General features: G+C 41.8%; 1 protein-coding gene across 3 annotated transcripts in view; it reads left to right on the top strand.

The window, feature by feature from the left end:
- Positions 1-2,141: 2,141 nt before the first annotated feature.
- pcdh11 (protocadherin 11) overlaps positions 2,142-20,526 on the top strand; it is a 126,087-nt gene continuing 107,702 nt past the window's right edge. For 2 of the 3 annotated variants that reach the window (XM_058649472.1, XM_058649471.1), the window contains exons 1-3: positions 2,142-2,959; positions 8,734-9,314; positions 15,933-18,440. In XM_058649472.1, coding sequence (XP_058505455.1) covers positions 8,775-9,314; positions 15,933-18,440 — 3,048 coding nt within the window. In that variant the 5' untranslated portion in view covers positions 2,142-2,959; positions 8,734-8,774. The remainder of the gene's footprint in view (positions 2,960-8,733; positions 9,315-15,932; positions 18,441-20,526) is intronic. The other variant, XM_058649473.1, reaches the window with a different exon arrangement.

Raw genomic sequence — 20,526 nt, 5'->3', positions numbered from 1 at the left:
TTGGGAATGATGCAAGCAACACAGCTGCAAATGTGCAGAATTTCCCCAGAAGTATTATGTAATTAAATTCTTTATTATTGGTGTGGATAAAGGGTCCCAAAATCAGATGTTACTTCGGGCCCCATGAAGGCTTGGGCCGGCCCTGAAAGTGTGACCAACAGCTAGAATGAAGTAACAGACACATTTTAGAAGTAAGCAGTGAAACCTCCTTGCCCAGCTTAAGCCAATCCTTCCTCCTCTTTGTCTGCACTTCAACACTCTCTCACTCTCTCACTCTGGTTGCACACATACAGCAGTTTTGCTCCTCTTTATGATATAACTTCGGGATGTTGGAAGATTGTCACCGCTGACTCGCTTTCATGTTCACGCAAATGGTCCCGCTCAAACTCAAATATTTCGACGAGAAGGAATGAAACGGAAAATTCACGATTCTTTGCATTGATATCGTATGCAATCTCATCGCACGAGCACCATATTCAATTTTTTATAACATCCTGCGGGGGCCGTATTAAATTACTGAACACATGTCACACAAACCTCTTTAATGCAATGACTGCAGCTGCTGCTCTCTGGCAAGGGGTTTGATGTCAGATGAAGGTGATAATGACAAAAATTAGAAATTCCATGGGGTGTCCTGTGGTGTTATATTTCCTTTATCTCTTACAATATTAATCTGTTCCGCAAAATTTGTTTGAGATAAATTGACACTTTAACCTGTTTTGGTTCAGCTGGCTTTGCAGCAGCAACAGCTCCATCTGAACAAAGATGCAGATTCTTACCGACTCACTGCAACACATGCCTGCTTAGTATTGTCTCTGTACATTTTAGTCTTCTGTAAGCAGCTTGTTTGACACCCTCACTCTGTGGAAGGAATTTCACTTAATTTTCCATTGTATTGTATCCAGTTGTGCTGCATGTTTTCAGCTGTACAGACACTTGACATTGGCCCCCCTTTTCATCAGTCTAAATGCAACCGAAGCACGCGCTCTTTTAAAAGTGTAGCTTTTACTTTTCTTTTCCTGACAGTCGTCAGACGATACTTGACAGTGCTGACGAGTAACCTGCTACATGACTGTGACCTGACACAAACACCCAGAGGAGACCACCCCAGAGAACATGTAAGTATTCTGTTTTATGTTATATTCTTTTTTTTTTATAAGAAACACAATCTGTCATCAGTCTTTTTTTTTTTTTGTATTTCTTTCTGAGTTTCCTCTTTGTATTTATGAATTGTCCCTTGGGCTGCATATGGCTTGAAGGCTAGAGGTTCTCACCCCTGCTACTTTCCCCTTCTTCGGGGATGAGCAGTGTGACATGAAATAATGTGGAGGGACATGGTGAACAGGTGAAGAATGTTGTTTATGAAACCTTGCCAGAGGCTAAGCTTGTTAAAATGCAAAGTTGCAGCTATTTGTTGTATGAGGTGGTGGCAAGTGGATAGGGGTAATTAACTGTAACATGATCGAGTTGATGGTTTGACCTTTGCGTGTGACCATAACCCTTTATGACCCCAATAAAAGAACCTGTTAGAATCTACTTTATGGCATTTGGAGCGAGACGCTGTAGCAGGAAAGTGACAACTTGGTGATTTGCGATCGGGAAAATCAATATGTCACACTGATGCTGGATTACTGAATATCTTATTCATATATCATATATGATTTCAGGAGCAATTTAACTTGTTTAATATAATTTCCCCAAATTTCCTAGGAATCGCTTGCTACCGTTTTTGTCAAAGTCTTCACAATAATACGCTGAACGACGCTTTGCTCGTACACCACAAGAAATATTAAACACCATTTTATACATGGGTGCTATGGAAACTGTGAACAAACCCATTATCGGGTTAATTTATTTTATCACGCCTGAGATTAGCTTTGCCCTGGCCTATTGACACTCTCTGGAATGTCTGGGGGGGGGGATTTGAGCCTCATCATCATTTTTAAGAGTTACTGCTGATGCAGTAAACCTCAACACAGAAACAAGGCTCGGCATTAAAAGTGAACACTGCCCCCCTGTTGTTTTCAGGCGGATTTCTGGAGCTGTCTGGCTAATGTAAACAGCAGTGGTCCACACATACCCAGCCATTCACCAACGTCTCAGAGAAAGCATCTCTTCAACGCAGTGCGGCTTTAAGAGGACCGGGGCTCTTAAATCTGTGCTTTGGCTCCTCCTTCCGCCATGATGTCAGTCGGAGGAAGAGCGAGAGGGAGAGAGGTGGGCAGTATTCAGCAACGGAGTTCATACAATACTACTGAGACATCTACAGCTTAGCAGACAGATACGGTGATCCGCCTTTCCCGGCTCCTGTAAGTGATGCTGCACTGAGGCACACTTTGATCTAACTCCACTGAGGGGGGCCGATGCGCTCTGCATCCCTCCATTAGTTTTTTTGGGGAGCGTGCACCACCTCGAATCACACTAAACAAGTTATTTGAAAATGATGTAGGTTTAAGCTTTCGTTTTCACAATTTCTTGCGTTCTTGGATGGAAGTTTTACGCACGGGTCAAGGCGCGTTAGAAAAACCACATGTGTCGCGTGGGTGCCGGCGATTTTTTGTTTCCTCTCCTGGCAAAATAAAGTAGCACATTTGAGGTAGACTGAAAGGTAGGGAGACAAAGTTTATCAAAAAAAACAAGCTTGGATCAATGCGTTTCTTGCCCCGTGGGATTGCGAGCCCAAGACATCCGAGGAGGAATTACAGCGTCTCCCTTTCAAAGTTGATCGCTGTACATGATTTTTTCTTCTTCTTCTTTTTTTTTGCTCACGAGGATGCCGATTTTTTAGCGCATGGATAAGTTTTTATAGTGGATACCATTTTGCTGCTTCTCACGAGGATCGTCTCCCGTTTCTTTCCTCCACTTCAGCGTAATTCATGGCACTTCTTTTTTGAAAATCAGTGATGTTTCGACGCGGCGGTACATGCGGCTGATTTGTCCTCCTGTTCGAGCGGAAAAGGTAAGCTTTGGTCTTCTCCATCACTTCACTGTTCCATCAAAATGGTTGTTTACTTTCGAGGTCTCGGAGCGTGTGTGCACCTGACTTGTCTGTTCTCCCGAGTGCACACGGCGACACCGCCGAGCGCCCAACAATCTTATTTATGTGTGTCGTGTAAAAACCAAACTGATTTCCCAGCACCGGCATAGACCCGAGCTATGTTTCCATCACTGAGGGGTGAGGACAACGCAAGCCGGGCGAAAATGTAGAGATGGCCTACGTGGTACTTGTCTTAATGTGTGCGTTTCGACCATGGATTATATTGGTGTTCCGTGCGTTCCCCAAAGCGGTTCCAAAGATGTAAGTGGCGGCGCCGCGAACCTGATATAAATACAAATTATCCGTGGACACGGCGCGTCGTGGAGAAGCCGCGTTGTCGCATTATGAATTGACTATGCACCGCGCGGTTGGTCGCGACTTCGGGCATTAATCACTCACAACTAAACACTGATCTCGAGATGGATGGGGGCCCCTTTCAAAGACAATCCACCCGCGGGGACTTTAAAGCGCATGTTATTCAGCAGCCTGGTCGCTGAGCTCGGTGCCAGTGTGCGCGGCAACAGTGCGCTCCTGGCTCTAAGGGTCTGCTGATCCGGACCGTGTAACCTCAGGGGCCATCAGCATGATCACGCTTATCAAAAAAATGGATTTGTTTGCTATTGAAAAAAAAACGCTTCAAAAAGTCACGATTCAAAGACGTAGTTGATCAGAGCATCCGTCGCTTTGCCTCCTGTACAATTGAGTACTTGCTCAATATGCAATAACTATTGGACCCATGTTTTTTTAAGGACTCCCTCAAGGCCAAGCTAATCATCTCAATATTTGATCGAGAATTCAATCAAATGGTAACGTGAGCCTTCCCAAGGCGAGCTGTATTTTGGCTGAGGACTGAGACACACGATGAAGCAGTGATTAAAAAGGTGCAGCCTGAGTATTTGTTTAATTTGACAACAGCAATCAAATCATCTCATCACACACATTCTGAACTCACCAGTATACTTACTGAACAATGTTGCTGCACCAATAACCTCAAATGTCCCCATGTCTCTCTGTAGATTTCAGAATATTATTTGAGTGGTGTGTTTCAGAGTCATAACTTGGAATTTTACAGCACTGTGCAAAAGTCCTGTCTGTCAAATGCTGTGATCATTGCCATTTAGATGATATGATGTGACTCAAAGTTGGTGTTATATATTAACAAGTTGTCAATGAGTTAAACTCATACAACATGTGTGTGTGTGTGTGTGTGTGTGATGGTCAAGCATCACCTGCCGTGAGAGACCTTTTTTTTACACAGCCGATATTTCTCGACATGAATAGGTTTTACCATTAATAAGTGAGTCGATTCATTAATTAGGGTTGTGCTATTGTTCAGTGTAAGGGTAGGTCACATCAACATGTAGACGCACCCCCCCCCCCCCAAAAAAAAAAAACCTGGTATTTTAAAAGTGCATGCCATTTTAAAATACTTTTTTTTTTTTCACGTATTTTCTGGACATGTGTGGACAAATGTGTACAGCATTGTTAAAACAACAAATCTGACGGTGGCCTCAGACTTTTTCACAGTTTTGTTCGTCTGTGAAATAGTTAGAGGTGTAACCTGTAGCCCAGGTGTCAGCAGCGTTGTCTCTTTGCTTTGCTTATTATCTTAAGGTGACATAAACATCTGCCTCTGTAGCATAAACATCTGCTACTCTAGCATGTGCTGTAGTTTTAGAGAATATATGACAAACCACAGTGAAATTTCTCCATTTCAAAATACACAATATTTTCCTGCAGCACAATTTTCACTTGAACCGTGGCTACTTTAGTATATATATACATATACATATACAATTATTTTCCCCTGTATTATTCAAAGACAAATATCCAACTTAAGTTATTGTTCTTAATATGTATACATTCAGGCTACAGTTCATTGTTATTCATTATTTATTTTTTATTACTATTAGTTTAGATTAATTGCAGTTTCTCTGAAAATATAGTCACCTGTATGAATCATGTTGCTAAATTCAGAATTGTAATTCAACATGGCATAAGGCACGGCAATTATAATAACTCTATTTAATAGTAGGATTGCATTTTTATATATGGACTGCCCTCTTGAGGTCGATGGTTACAACATTGTACTTACATTTCTTTATACAGGGAGTGACACTTTTTCCACTTTCCCACTCAAAAGAATCAGTCATTATTCCAAGTCTGTCAAATAATTTTAGAAAATTATAGTAATGGAAATATGTGCTGAATTATTAAAACCAAAGACCAAAGAGAAAAGTGTGGTGTTCAAGTCCCTGCAGTATTTGATCTTGAATATACATCTCTAATGAAACTATTATTAACATTGCCATTGCAGACATTCATGTCAAGCATCATTCTTTCACACTTTCTCATTTTCCAGCATGAGGTTGTGTAGTTGTTGTTCAAGATTCCCTTGAGAAAACAAGTTTTATTTTTTTCCACTGTGTGAGGAAAATTGTTCTGGCTGTGTTGACTGAAAAGGAACTGATTGATCTTGACAGAATCCTGGTCTGTCAGGCTGTCAGTGATCCTTAAAGCTGTTAAAAGAGAGAAAGCCCAAGACAATCAACTGTATTAAATCCGATGATGCCCTCTTTGAAAAAAAAAAGAAAAAAATCTCTTTGGATGCGAGCTAGCTAGCTAGATAGATAGATAGATAGATATATAGATAGATAGATAAATAAATAGATAGATAGATAGATAGATAGATATAATTTTGAACTCTTAATATCTAAAAAGGTCTCCTAATATCTTGGGTCGGAGCTTGAGTCCAAAGTTTCTCTGGGGATCTCTGGAGTAAGGTTTAGTGGTGACGAATGGTGTATGACTCTCCTCTCACGACTCCCCTTCAGCAGATGCAAGGAAAGCATGTCCATCACATTGTCGTGTAAAGTGATCCAGGGCCGCTGCTGCTCCTCTTCACTCTATGTCTCTCAAGAGGGAGGCTTGAGTTTGCCTACTGGATTCAACCTGCTGTCTGGGGCTCAAAATAGCATTTCAGGAGACTAGTGAAATGTAAGCAAAGGAGACACTCTGACTGACACCTTGGATTTCTCTCGCCCTCCCTCTTACTATTTCCCCCCTCCCCCCTCGCCAGCATAACTCCTTCTATCACCTTGTCTGTCTCTCATAGACAGGTTTATGAAGAGATTCGACTTGATCAAATATATGACAAATAACAGAAATTCATCATCAAAAAGAGATGACCCACACTAAAAAAACATAACGTAGAAAGATTTAAAAAAAAAAAAGGTCTTAATATCTATTTACTATACATACACACAATTGTGCCTCCTATTACCACAGCAGTGTTGACAAAGTTCCCATTCGGTTACACTTGTAGCTCACTCCTGGATGTGCTTACAGTCAAAAACCATGCTATACCCCCTTGATCCGGTGTAGCATTATTGTCACTTACAAGGGAAAGGAAAATCGAGAATATGCTTTTTATTTATTTATTTTTTTCACTGCGGCGAATCACATCCCATTTAAGGATGTAATTTAAACTTCATTATGCGTTGTGTGAGCTCAGCTGTGGAGTGCCCGGCAATCATCACAGTAAGGCAGTTGCTGCTCACTCTCTACCCTCAGAAAGATGCACACTTCAAAGTAAAGTGTGTCACCGTCACCAATAGGATACCGCGCATCATTATTTTGACATGACGGGACCATGCTGCCTGTGCTATGTACAGATTTAATAACCTGCAAAATGATCAATGTCAGCTATATTTTTCCCTCTGCCCAGCTGTCTTTAATGAGTCTCAGGTGACTACTTTAGGACATGTGTGAAATGTAATCTTTCTTTATATGCTGCATGAATGCCTTGCAATTGTTGCTTATTCAAAACTGGCCTAATTAAATTCTTATTTTTAATCAATTCCCCTTTGTCAGGAGGCCCAGAAGCTCCAGTGGCTATGAATGGGGTTGCCTTGCCAATTTAGAAGTCCCCTGTAGTGCTGTTTAGGTTGACACATACCTTTTCTACTGGAAATGATGGAAAGTCATATAAATGGATGGACATACTGTGTCATAAAGTAGGAAATACCATCATTCCCAAGGAGATATTCATGGTCCCTTGTGACTGCAGGTATGGATGAATTTCCAGCACCAGCTTGTATGATCACTGTCGCACAGTTTTGTCATACTTGAAAGGAAATGGACGTTTGATATCAAGGCAGCTGCCTTATGAATACGAACCAATATCTCGAGGAAAATCATATGAGGTTAATAAACACTCGTGGGGCTGGTAGACCTAAACACACAGTGGGGTATGAGCTATGAAATTATATTAGTTGTTAAATATATTGCTCGAGAATACACTTTGGGAGCCAGTAATATTATGAGAAGCAAGCATAGCTGTGCATTGGTAGTTTCGTCCAGATATGCCATTGCACACTCAAATAAATGTGAAGAGCGGCAATGTTTTACAGCAAACGTCTGCCCAACAAATATATACTTTTCTAATTACACTGCTTTAGCACTGTAATGTAAAGGGAACAAAAAGTCAATTCAAACCAGTGCGGTCTGGCCTTGATAGAGAGCAGCGTGATTGTACTTGAAATAATGGAAATCCATTTATTAAAGATTTCCACAAATGGATTAAATAACCAAATAAGTCAACATTAGAGCTAACAAACCCCAGCAAGTAACTCATGTAATAAATTAGCAAGTAGCCTACCGATCAATTAGTGGAAGTCAGTCGATATTTCACGACAACATAGAACTCTCTCGTTGTCTTTCAATGACCTACTCGGGTTTTGGCAGTTGGCGTTCTTACCCTTTAGCAAAGTGAGCGATTTTGCGGAAAACAGCGACGTTTAATAAACTGACAGTTAACACAAGAAAACTTAGTTATGTCCAGTGATGGCTCATTCATCTTTACTGATTTGTTTTAGTGTGTGTTTATCATGGGCATCATTCAGTATGAACTAAGGTGGATGCTGTTCAAATTTGTTGTGGGAGAAAGCACATTAATCAGGATGTAATGAAGTTATGATTCAATTTCACTAATTTGATTGATGGCAGCTCTCATGATAAATAATCGTGGTATTGTTCTGCACTTCCGCCACGGCTACATACATACAACAGTGCCCTTATCATTCTGTGTATGTTTGTACACACGGGCGTTCATAAAATGTTTGCAATCTCGATTGTTTACATCCAGAGCAAATGAGGCTCCCCATTAACGGTTGCCGTCAAGCGTTCCAACTGCATGTGTGCGTTCGCGCGTGAAGGCGCTGGTGCTCAGGGCTCCGTTATGCTGCTTCCAAGTCAGCTGAAGTCTGGATGTGAGGTGCAGACACCGCCCCATCCACAGTGGTGTTTGAACAAGCTTGCATAGCCAACTATTATATATCGCTATTATTAACAGTGGAATCAACTGCTTTCATATTTCTCAATAAAAGTATGAAACGGTTCATTACTGCCATGAAATGGATTGATGGAATACGTTAACCACTAACCTTTATGTGTCTGCTTGTTCAGTGGATGTCGTACAAGGTTAATTGTGTAAACCCAATGTTAATTTGCTCTCGAAGACATTGGGGGAATCTGGGCTCATCACTAGTTAGGATGAATAGGTCAAGTTGAAAACTCTCCATGAGGAAAGGTAGTACTAATTACAGAAGACCTGGAATGCCATGTAATTTTGTGCACTGACACTGTGTGTTCTCGTTTTCTCTCTTTTTTTCTGCCTTGCATCTCCCTTGTGACAGAATTGCTGCAGTAAACGTGAAGCTCCCGTCCACTCTTGAGTATGGATTTAGCAAGTCAGGCTCATGCGCTGGTGGTCTTACTCACCTGTGTGGTCTTGCTATGCCGGGCCCAGGAGAGGGACTACACAGTTAAGGAGGAGCAGCCAGAGAACGTCCGCATCGGCAACCTGCGGAAGGACCTGGACCTCAATCTAGACCCCACCGTTAGGCTGTCCTCACCACTGCAGTTCAAGCCTGTGTACAAGACCGGCGATGTGCCTTTGGTGAGAGTAGAGGCCAACACAGGCGAGATCTTTACCACCAATCACAGAATCGACCGGGAGAAGCTGTGCTCCGGGGTCTTTGCCGAGAAACGCTGCTATTATGAAATCGAGGTGGCCGTGCTGCCTGACGAGATATTCCGACTGGTCAAGATCCGCTTCCTGATTGAGGATGTGAATGACAATGCACCCCTTTTCCAGTCCACTGTAATAAACATCTCGATTCCGGAGAACACGGCAATCAACACTCGATACCCGGTGCCCTCGGCGTTTGACCCTGACGTGGGGATCAATGGGATTCAACATTATGAACTGGTGAAGGTGAGACATCGCTTGCATCTACTTCATGTATGACAATCACATGTGAATGTACTTTTGTTCTTTTTTTCAACAGATTTAGAACATTTACTATCACTGTTGTGAGGGGATCTGGTCTGGGAGTCAGTGATCAGTTTAATGATTATTCAAGTGGAGCTTTATTTATTTATTTGTTAATCTGTTTATTAAGGGGTTTAGAAAAAAAAAAACACGCAACACAAACATAACCCAAATACAGTAACTGCAGTTTAAATATAATATACATAAACTACAATGTCATCTTCTTTAATAACAGTATGACAGAGGCTTGTATATAAACTTTCTTTCTCTCAGGAGCAAAATTCAGTCACCGTTTTAAAACTCCCGTACGTCCCAATTTTTTTATGTGATCTGCTAAAGTGGTAGCTGTCACTGTATAATAAAGAGTTAAAAGCACCCATGTATCCAAAGCTGAGTTTCCATGCAACGCCTCTTAAACACTCACTCCACTAAAACTGAAGTTAATAAGAGGCTATTACTGTATGTCTACAATATCACATCTAAATAAAAACCCATCTTGAGCAAATTAATTTAGCCCAATGGTGAGTGAGTGAGTGAGTAAGTAGAAGATATTGATTTAAAAGCTATGGACCTGAAGTCTTGTAATAATGGAACAAGCCTCATATTGGTAGCATCAACATCTACATGCATATATTAAATTAAATCAGCATATTTGTTATTCAAGCACATTGCTGTGGGTTCAGCATGTCACCTCTACATCAGGTCTGAATAGTCATTTTTAATACCTTCATGGTTTTTAGGTGACGTGATCCAGTTTTCTGGATAATAACTTCATGCTGTCTTGGTATGGTGCTGCTAATTTTGAGTGCATTGAAAATATGGCCTACTTTTTTTGTTAAAGTGGAATATGACGTACAGGTACATTGTTATGTGCCAGCTATTAATATTTTCACATCTTCCATTTTATTACAAAAAAAAAGAAAGGGTGTGAAAAGGGAGGTTTTCACACTACTTACAGTAAAAACCATTGGAAAGTGCAGACACAGCATCGTCTTGAATGTCCATTTGCAGCAACAGGTTATATGTTCCGAACACAGTAATGGGAATGAATATGCTTCTCCATTTTACGCTAATAGTAGAAACTAGGGCTGATGCACTATTAAACTGTGCAATATATTGTGATGCCTAATGCATTTGTCCATAAACTCGGAAATGTAGGATAATGTCACTCATTGGTCATTAATAGTCTAGACAAAACCCCAAGCTTTGTGGACGGATTAATATTTGAGGTGACAACATGAGCCCTTTCAAATGAAGTGTAATTAAAGTGAGAAATGCAAAAAGTAAACATGTAAAGAGAAGATATGGGATTTGAAAGTGTGGTGCAAGACGAGTCTACCGTGGTGTTGTAGACAAAGCAAAATCACACTGTAAAAAAAAATACAATTGTGGAATAAGACCGTGACCAAAATGGTAAACATTTTGCTTCTCCACATGTTAGTTAAACACGTGGTTAGATACCAAAGCGTTTACTTTTATATTCCGCGCAACTACTGGCAAACAGTGACATTCAGCTGCTTTGGTCCCCACTACAGTGTGTGTGTGGCACAGCTCCTCCAGGGGATACACACACACACTTATATGATTTAGTAGAGCTCAAAGCAGGTGAACGTCGCCTCTCTACATGCCAGAGATCTTCACAATTTTCTTCGTCATTTTTTGCAATTCCAACTCAAGTCTCAAGTCTCTGGTTGAAATGAGCATTCTCCCATTCCATCTGGTCTGTCGGTAACACTGCATCAATAATTCTTGTGAATTCCAAACATGCACTGTACTATCACTCATATAGTACAGTATTAAGATTCATCACTTGTAGGTCCACTTGAAAAAAAGACTACTGCTATGCAACGCGAGAAACACACAACATTTTTTTTGTATATTTTGCAACATTTTGGTTTTAGTGGTCTTCACCACAGTTTGTCTCTGTTACTAACTGGCTGTAAAGCCCAGTGTTAAAAGTTTGAGAAAAACATCTGTACTAAGTAAACACACCATGACCTGACCTTTCTTATTGTTATTGAACAATAATAAGGAATGGAAAAAAATAAAAAAAAATAAAAAACCTACAGGAAGGCTACACAGCTATTATATACCTATATAAACACATTATGTTTGGTTCATACTCTGCACAAACACTGACGAACAGCAAGTGTTCAGCTGCTTTGGTTCCCACTAAAGCGTATGCGTGTATGTGTTCGACTCCCCCAGTGGATACACCCCCAGCTCTCCGAGCAGGGAAGGTTGCTGAATTTTACATGATTTGAAAAACACATTTTTAAACAGTTAATCATTCAAATTTGGCAAGGTGGTTAGCAATGCATTTTCCTGTGGGGTGACAAAGTCAGAAGAGATATTTACACGCACTTTAACATGGGCTCGTAATGAACAGAATCACTGCTGTCTGTGTCTGCTTTGAATAATGATTTGCATTTTTAAAGAGTCCCCCCGTCAAGGCCTCACCAGCGCAATGTTGTGAATTGTTCATGCCTGGAAAATCACCAACCAAATGTTCTGCTCATTATGATGATCATCTGCAATCATTTTTCTTGCCCTTTTCACAATATGCAGCTCCCTAAAATGCTTGCTTAGGCCGTGCTTGCATTATCCTTTTGTAGGAAATTTCTTTTTAGGCCATCCTTGGCACAGTGTCTCTGACTCACTTTTCCGCATTATATTCTCATTGTGCCCAAGATTAATTTTCCTTGTGTTCCAGGTTACAACATGAGCAAAGCACAAGGAGAGGCGTTAAAGGAACTAGTCAAATTTTCACCCTGGTATATTTTTTATTTCAGAAGTGCAGGAGAAATTAAGCCAAGGGTTTAGTGGGGAGGGAATTTGCAAGCATTTCCTGGAATAACTTTTGGCTGTTAAGCCACCTTTAGACTTTGTACTCTCCTGAGAGATTTCTCGCAGCTCTCTGATAATGTTAGTTTGCCCAGTTGTCTTCTGTTGTGCAGAGAACATAGTGCTGAAATTGCTACCAGTGTAGCATGGTGAACCACATTCAATGGGTCTTAAACATACAGAACAGAAAACTGGTGGCCTACCTCTGGACATTTCTGTCCCTTTTCTGACACTTAGAGACGAGAACAGGTAATTTCCCACAGTTTCACACAGTGCTCCACCGCCACATGTAATGGTTGGTAATTACACTTTGAGAGAAACTCTGCCATCAACGCTGTGCAGCGATGTGTTACGTCATCTGAACTGCAGAGAAGCAGTCAAAGAAATGGCCAAGGTCAGAGAAAGCAATCACATGCATGGATGGAGGAGGATCTCCCATGAAAGCAGATCTGATCACTTTACATATTCACAGGATATCTCAAAGTCCAACACGGAAACAGGACTGGAAGAGTGAGGAGAGTGTGTGGCTGGTTCTTGCTTCAGAGCGTGTCTGTGCACAAGTTACATGTTACAATGATCCAAATTAAGTCAACAACTCCTGATACATCTTGTTCATCATGTGTGCAGAATAGTGTGGGTTTCTGTATTTTGAACTGACAATTTAGTCACCAATTTAGTCCAATATTTAGCAATCAATTGTCGTCCAGTTTATGATTGGATGGGGTGTTCTGTCAGAACTCAAAGTCTGAGCTAGAATCATTTTATTTTTAATCTGGCTCTAACCTTTTTTTTTATCTACTGTATTTATGCCAAATGTATTCAAGTGCTTTTCTCAAGTAGCTAGGAAAATATGATTAATGCATTGCTTACTGCCTATAGGCAGAGAATAGGATTTTTGGGCAGAGAGCTCACTGTCAAGCATTTCCAGCTCTCATTAGCATTCTACTTTGACATATTATCCACTTCTAGGTGTGACAAAAAACACAAACAATTCCCAGCTTCTTTTGTCTTAATTATATGCATGAGATCATGGCCAGGGGCAAACGTGTGAATGAGAGAGATGGAGGGGGGAAAAAGTACCAAGAGAAAAAAAAAGAATATAGAGAGAGAGAGAGAGAGAGAGTTTTTCTATCAGCATTATAAAGAGCTGCTATAGCTTGTGATGAATAGCTGTCCCCGGTTAGCCTCTTCTATGGGCATCGCCGTGACTGCTCTCTTCCCGATATATTCACAGCCCAATCTCAGTCTCCTCTGAGTTTTAATAAGGTCATCAACTTGACTGAAAGATGCATCCACTGATAATCTGAGGCAGTGTCTTCAAAATGGGGTTCAGAGTCATCTTTCTGTCATCAACAGCCACCCCTGCTTCTGACAGTGTCCCTCAGTCATTTCTTTTTCAATTATCCGACTTTGATTAGATCATATACCACACACATCCCACGCACAGTGCCATAATAAACACCGAGGAAACCTTTTGACTATGTAATGTGAAGTGAATGGCGAGTCGTCAAAGTTCATAAAGACACGTACCTGTACTATATTTGTGGTTGAAGAGTGCACACGCTGTTTCGAGATCTTAGTCATCCTCTCTCAGCCCTAGGGTCTCCAGTGAGTGATTCATGCTAGTAGTTGGCCTTTTCTTAGCCTGTCCTAGATTTGATCACAATCCACTAATTCTGTATTCAGGAGGATGCACGGCCTGAGAGATAGCGCTCTTAAACTTATTGAAATGCACTGAGCACTGTCTTGTCAGTTGTAAAATTGTGTGAAACCTAGAAAAAAAGGCGTATAGAAAAGGCTGGCTCATAAATCACCGTGCGGCATTCTCTTTGACACATCCTAACTCCACATCCCACCATTAACATCACGCTTTGCCAAATATGACTGTGCATATGCTCAGCAACTGTGCGGAATCTGCAAACAACTGAGGATTGAAGAGCTCTGTGCTGACGGAGTAGTGCTTAATAGAAGGGCCCCCCCCTCCCGAATGTTGTATTGGACAGGACACTGTCAAAGTTTGTGCACAGAGATTCTGCACAGTGCATCAAAAAAGGCATTTTCTCCACATGTCCTTACACAGTTTTAAATGACATGTCTTTTTATCCCTATATGGGTTTTGCTTGCCACAGGGATCACAAACTAAGGTCTGAGGCATCACTGCTGGTGTTGGCTGTTTTAAGTAGTTCTGTCAATCACTGACATGTTGACAACGTTCCCTCTGCAAGCAATTTTTCAGAGTACACAATAATTTACATGCTGCAGTTGCACGTTTCCTTCTGTCGTTTACAACACCATGTTGGCACGAGGAGAGTTCTAGATTTTGAAGCCCATTGAAGACTCTTCCTGCATGTTTTTGTTAAAATGTTCCTCGCTTGAACGAGGTAAACGTATATATCTTAATCTCATTTGATAGCTGTGCCTAGACAGAGTAATCTTTTTCAACATCATGTGCAGCATGAAGCTTATCGCCTTAAATAGGATGCTTTTTCTTGTTTTACCATGAAACTGCTTCTGACTGAAAGAGCTTCAAAGGGTGTCTTTGTTTCATAATGTGCATGCAGCTCATTCATGGGCTTGATCTTCTTATTTCCTCCCCCTACTCTCTCTCTTTCTCTCCGTTTGTGCCGCGTGTCTCCCTTTCTCTTCCTTCATTTACTTCCCTTCTCTTCTGATCTGAAAACGTGTACACATCCATGCCATATTCTTTCTGAAATTGTAAATATTAGTGCTAGTTTCTCTTGCACGGAAGGCAATTGTTCACAACAGCCACTGCCAGTTCCTCTAGTTTCTATTGAGGATTACTTAAGCATTTGTTTTCATTTTCCCTCAGCTTTACTTTTGGCTAGATTTAGCCTGTTTTGAGGAAAAAAGCTGTTTAATAGGCAGGATTTTTCACTCTCCTCTTAATCTATGGTTATCTGGTCTTCCAGTGTATATAAATGGGAGCATTTTGGGATGTCTCTGCCTATAACTGTCTCTTTCCCGGATAATGAAGTTGAATTGTTGCAATGTCGCCTGCCTTGTTTGGATATCAAGCATTAAAAGAGAGTGCTGTTTTGTGTTTTTTAGGGAAATCTGAAGAGAAAACTTGAAGCAAATGAATCCTAATTCCAGTATTCATGCAGTATACAGAATATTTGCACGTTTTAAAATTGCATTTTTTTCCGGCTATGTAGAGCTATTGTGCATTACATCTAGGAAATTAAACCTCTGTAATAAGGTGTTGTTCAGCATTTTTGAAAATGCTTTTGATTTATGACCAAGCTGAGATGAGCAGAGCATAGCCAAAAACCACCTGCCCCGTTTAAGAATGTCCTGAGCTGTTTAATTTGCTCTTGACATTCATCACTGACTAAAGGCCTGGTCCAAAGAAGGACTGCAAATGAACCTGGGTACCCTTAGGGAAAATCTAGACACACAGTTTTGCTCTCTAAAACTACTAAAAGGCTACAGCCAAGAACAAAATATAAAGGACATCATTTATTGAGATAGCTTTTGTTGTTGTTACCTTTTGTCACTTTACATATTCAACTGATTTAGATTGTGGTTATATTGAGATTGGCTTAATGTTTGTTCTTTAGAGTGAAAAAAAAAAACAGGTTACTGGGAAAGGAAAAAGAAATGTGTAACATGGTGTTTATATGAGTGTCTTAAATATATTGCATGATGTGTTCAAAACAGATCCAGGCTAAACAAACCTGTGTTTTGTCTTTGCAGAGTGTCAGTGAGTTTGGCTTAGACATCATTGAGACTCCTGAAGGAGACAAGTGGCCACAGCTTATTGTTCAGCAGAACCTGGATCGTGAGCAGAAGGACACTTTTGTGATGAAGATAAAGGTGGAAGATGGCGGCAACCCTCCCAAGTCCAGCACTGCCATTCTCCAAGTCACCATTTCTGATGTCAACGACAATCGCCCCATCTTTAAGGACAGCGAGCTGGAGGTTACAGTACCAGAGAATGCACCCACGGGGACATCGGTTGCTCAGCTTCATGCCACCGATGCAGACCTGGGCTCCAATGCACAGATTCACTTCGCTTTCAGCAACCAGATCTCTGCTGCCATCAAGCGCCACTTTGCCATTGACAGTTCCACAGGACTGATAACTGTGAAGCAGCCACTGGACAGGGAGGTGACTCCTGTTCATAAACTCATCGTCCTGGCCAGCGATGGCAGCTCCACCCCTTCCAGAGCCACAGTGACTGTTAATGTAACAGATGTTAATGACAATGTTCCCTCTATTGACACTCGCTACATTATCAACCTGGTTAATGGGACTGTTCTGCTGTCTGAGAATGCACCTCTTAACACCAAAATAGCCCTAATTACTGTTACTGACAAGGATGCAGATCTCTATGGCAAAGTAGCTTGCTACACCGACCACGATGTTCCATTTCGGTTGAAGCCTGTCTTTAATGATCAGTTCTTATTAGAGACAGCTGCCCCACTAGATTATGAGACGACTCGAGAATATGCAATTAAGATAGTGGCCTCGGATAGGGGGACGCCTCCTTTGAACACTTCAGCTATGGTTTTAATTAAAATCAAGGATGAGAATGACAATGCACCCATTTTCCCCCAGCCAGAAATCCAACTTTCCATACCGGAGAACAATGACCCTTCTACACAGTTAATAAAAATAAGTGCCACAGATGCAGACAGTGGACATAATGCCGATCTTATTTATAGTCTCGGCCCTGACGCACCTGATGGGTTTAACATAGACAGACGGTCAGGAATACTGTCTGTTGGCAAGCGACTGGACAGAGAGAAGCAGGAGAGGTACTCATTCACTGTCATAGCTAGGGACAACGGCTCCACGTCCCTACAGAGCAATGTCACAGTCAGGCTAATCGTCCAGGACCTTAATGACAACAGCCCAGCTTTCACACACCCCGAGTACAACTTCTATGTGCCTGAGAACCTGCCTCTCTATGGAACTGTGGGCTTAATCACAGTTACGGATGCAGATGCGGGAGATAATGCTGTTATAACCTTGTCCATTTTGAACGGGAAAGATAATTTCATCATTGACCCTCAAACTGGTGTGATCAAACCCAATATTACCTTCGATAGGGAGCAGCAAAGCTCCTACACATTTATGGTCAAGGCAATTGACGGAGGACATCCTCCAAGCTCCTCGTATGCCAAGGTCACGATCAACGTGGTCGACGTAAATGACAATCGTCCTGTGTTTGTCATCCCGTCCTCCAATTACTCATATGACCTAGTGCGGACCCCCACTGTCCCTGGTGCTGTGGTCACCAGAGTGTTTGCCATTGACAATGACACTGGTATGAATGCTGAGCTGCAGTACAGTATTATTAGCAGCATCATCATCACATCTAGGGTCTCCCCTCGAGGTCTCTTTGCCATCGACAAATCAACCGGTAACATAACACTGCAGGAGAAAATAGTAGCAGCTGATCACGGGCTTCATAGGCTTGTAGTCAAGGTGAAGGATCTAGGCCAGCCTGAGTCATTACAGGCAATAGCACTTATTCACTTGTTTGTCAATGACACTGTGTCAAATGCTACCTTTATTCAAGAGCAGCTGCGAAAAAGTATGGAGACACCCTTGGACCGTAACATAGGGGACAGCGAGGTAACGCCTCAAGCCAATGGATATGTGATTGTTGTCATAGCTATCATAGCAGGGACCATGACTGTCATCTTAGTGGTATTTGTGACTGCCTTGGTGCGCTGCCGGCAGACACCCAGACACAAGGTGGTGCAGAAGGGCAAGCAGAGTGGTGAGTGGGTGTCACCCAACCAAGAGAACCGTCAGATCAAGAAGAAGAAGAGGAGAAAGAAGCGATCCCCCAAGAACCTCCTCCTGAACTTTGTGACCATTGATGAATCCAAGCCTGATAACCCTACCCACGACCATGTTAACGGTACACTGGATCTCCCCGTGGAACTTGAGGAGCAAACCATGGGGAAGTACAACTGGGCCACCACGCCCACCACCTTCAAACCTGACAGCCCAGACTTAGCCAAGCATTACAAGTCAGCGTCCCCTCAACCCACATTTCAAATCAAACCGGAGACGCCAGTGGCCCCAAAGAAACACCACGTGATCCAGGAGCTCCCCTTGGACAACACATTTGTGGTGGGGTGTGACTCACTCTCCAAGTGCTCATCGACTAGCTCCGACCCATACAGTGTCTCAGAGTGCAGCTGTCAGGGGGGATTCAAGACTGCGGGGCAAATCACCACCCGACAGGTAATTCATGACTTCCTTTTTAAACCCACCCACACTAGTCCCCACTCACACTTCCCTTGCTGTCCCATAGTATATGATGTGAAGGGGGAGGGTGGCAGCCTCAAGCCCAGGGGATTTTCCCTCACTGACCACAACCATGTCTACATGAATGCCATTTGTAATTGACAGTGTACTGAAGACTAGCAACACATGCACAGTGAACGAATGAGATTAATCATTTCTCACAATTAGTAAAGGCAAACCACTCTACTGTTATTAATAGTCATACATTCATTTTTACAAGCAACCTTGATCGAAGCATAATTTCCAAATTTGTTTCATATTCAAATACTTGGTAAAGCTATCAGTGGAATTTTGATGGCTAGATATTTTAACCTTCAGTACGAGTGGTTGGTGACCTAAAAGCCTGGGGTAGGCGGCAATGTTTGAACTCCATACTGATGTATTTGAGGTCAAAGGTGAATCACACCGTGTGCTAATATATTTCACTCACACATTTAAAACTAGCCTTGCAAAAAACATAAAATAAATATGACAGCCAGGGTGACAAGGGCTACTCAACTTATCAGGTATATATTTCGGCAGTAAAGGTGTTCAGGGAAAAAAAACAACCAAACAACAAAACATAAGTGTTAAAACATGTTAATAAACCATCTCAAGTTCTGTTGCTTCTGTCCTCACAATATTAACTGGCTGCCATGTGCCAGTGAGGCTTTGTGGGAGAGAAGCTTGTGTGAATGCCAAGGTACAGCAAAGGGCTCATGATTCCCTACGAGATATGTGCCAAATGCGAAGTGCCCCAATAAATAAAAGCTGGTGAGGGAAATAAATGTAAATCAGAGGTAAGGAGAGGTGGCCTTGCTCATTGCTGACAGCTAGAGCAGAGCGCTATGGGGAAGACAGAGTACTGCTTTGGGCGGGGGGGGGGGGCGGGGGGTCACGGGGATCAAGGTGATGCAAAGCCTTGAGACCAATATACTTAAACACCAAGGGAGCAGCAGTCCATAAAAAAAAGCTGGCTAGGGCGACGTTGCATTTAGCCCATAAACGCTCCACTTTAATGACCCCAATTATTTTTATAAACGACGTACACAGACACACATTCTTTACATTCGTTGAATTAGCTCACACAAGGGGACACAGTGACATCACGACAAAGGTCTGCGTCCGTTATGTGTTGTAGTTTGTATTAGAGGGGAGGACATAGCATTAGTGTAATCATTGCGTCCTAAAGTGCATGACAGAGTGCATACATGTTGACGTCTGATCTGCTATCACCAGCACAACTGATTAAATCATGGCTGACTAGTCAGCGCACACAATACTAATGTATTTACACAGACATTTGTTCCTTTCACTCAGTGTCAAACATCCAGTTGATTTTGCTGGCTTTTGCAACAACTTCTTTTACTTTGTCATGTCACTGTTTGTGGGGCTTGGTGGCAGTGGCTTTCATTTGTGTTACTCTTTTTGATCATACTTATCACGACTGTCATTCATCCGGTTCTGGGTCAATTTCATGATATTGCATCAATAATTGATTTTGTTTGACGAGGTACTTACTTTTGTTTGCGTCTGTAGCCTCATGTTGCGCACAGTCTTCAGATCTTCGCTTCATTTCTGCCTCCTTGCTTCAGCACCTGTCTGCGTGACATCTAGCAAATGTCCAATTTCCTCAGAGCCTTTTGGTAAATGACTCTTGATCTAAAGAATTGTGCTTGTGGATAATTTATGAAGACACCCACACAGAGATGCCATTCATTCCCTTAATCCACCTTTTATTTAAAACCCCTGGTTTAAAGCTGTGCTCCGCCATGGTATGTTATGCATAAGCCTAGTAGATGTCTTTGCTACAGAAGATTTAATTCATAATGTGTTTGTACGACACACTGACGAGTTGTCACAATGATTTCCCCCCTCTCACTGCTAGTAATTACCCAAGAATGTGCAGAAACACAAAGTCTGCTCAGTCTGGGAGCTACAATTCTGAAATAATATCCGTCATATATTTTATGCATTGAGTATTTGAATTGATTTTCACTTATATTGCTAATTAGAGTGGGGTGTTTTTGAATGAGGAATTCAA

This window comes from Solea solea, chromosome 14, assembly GCF_958295425.1.
Source record: "Solea solea chromosome 14, fSolSol10.1, whole genome shotgun sequence".
NCBI lineage: Eukaryota > Metazoa > Chordata > Actinopteri > Pleuronectiformes > Soleidae > Solea > Solea solea.
This window is presented reverse-complemented; position numbering and strand designations above follow the sequence as displayed.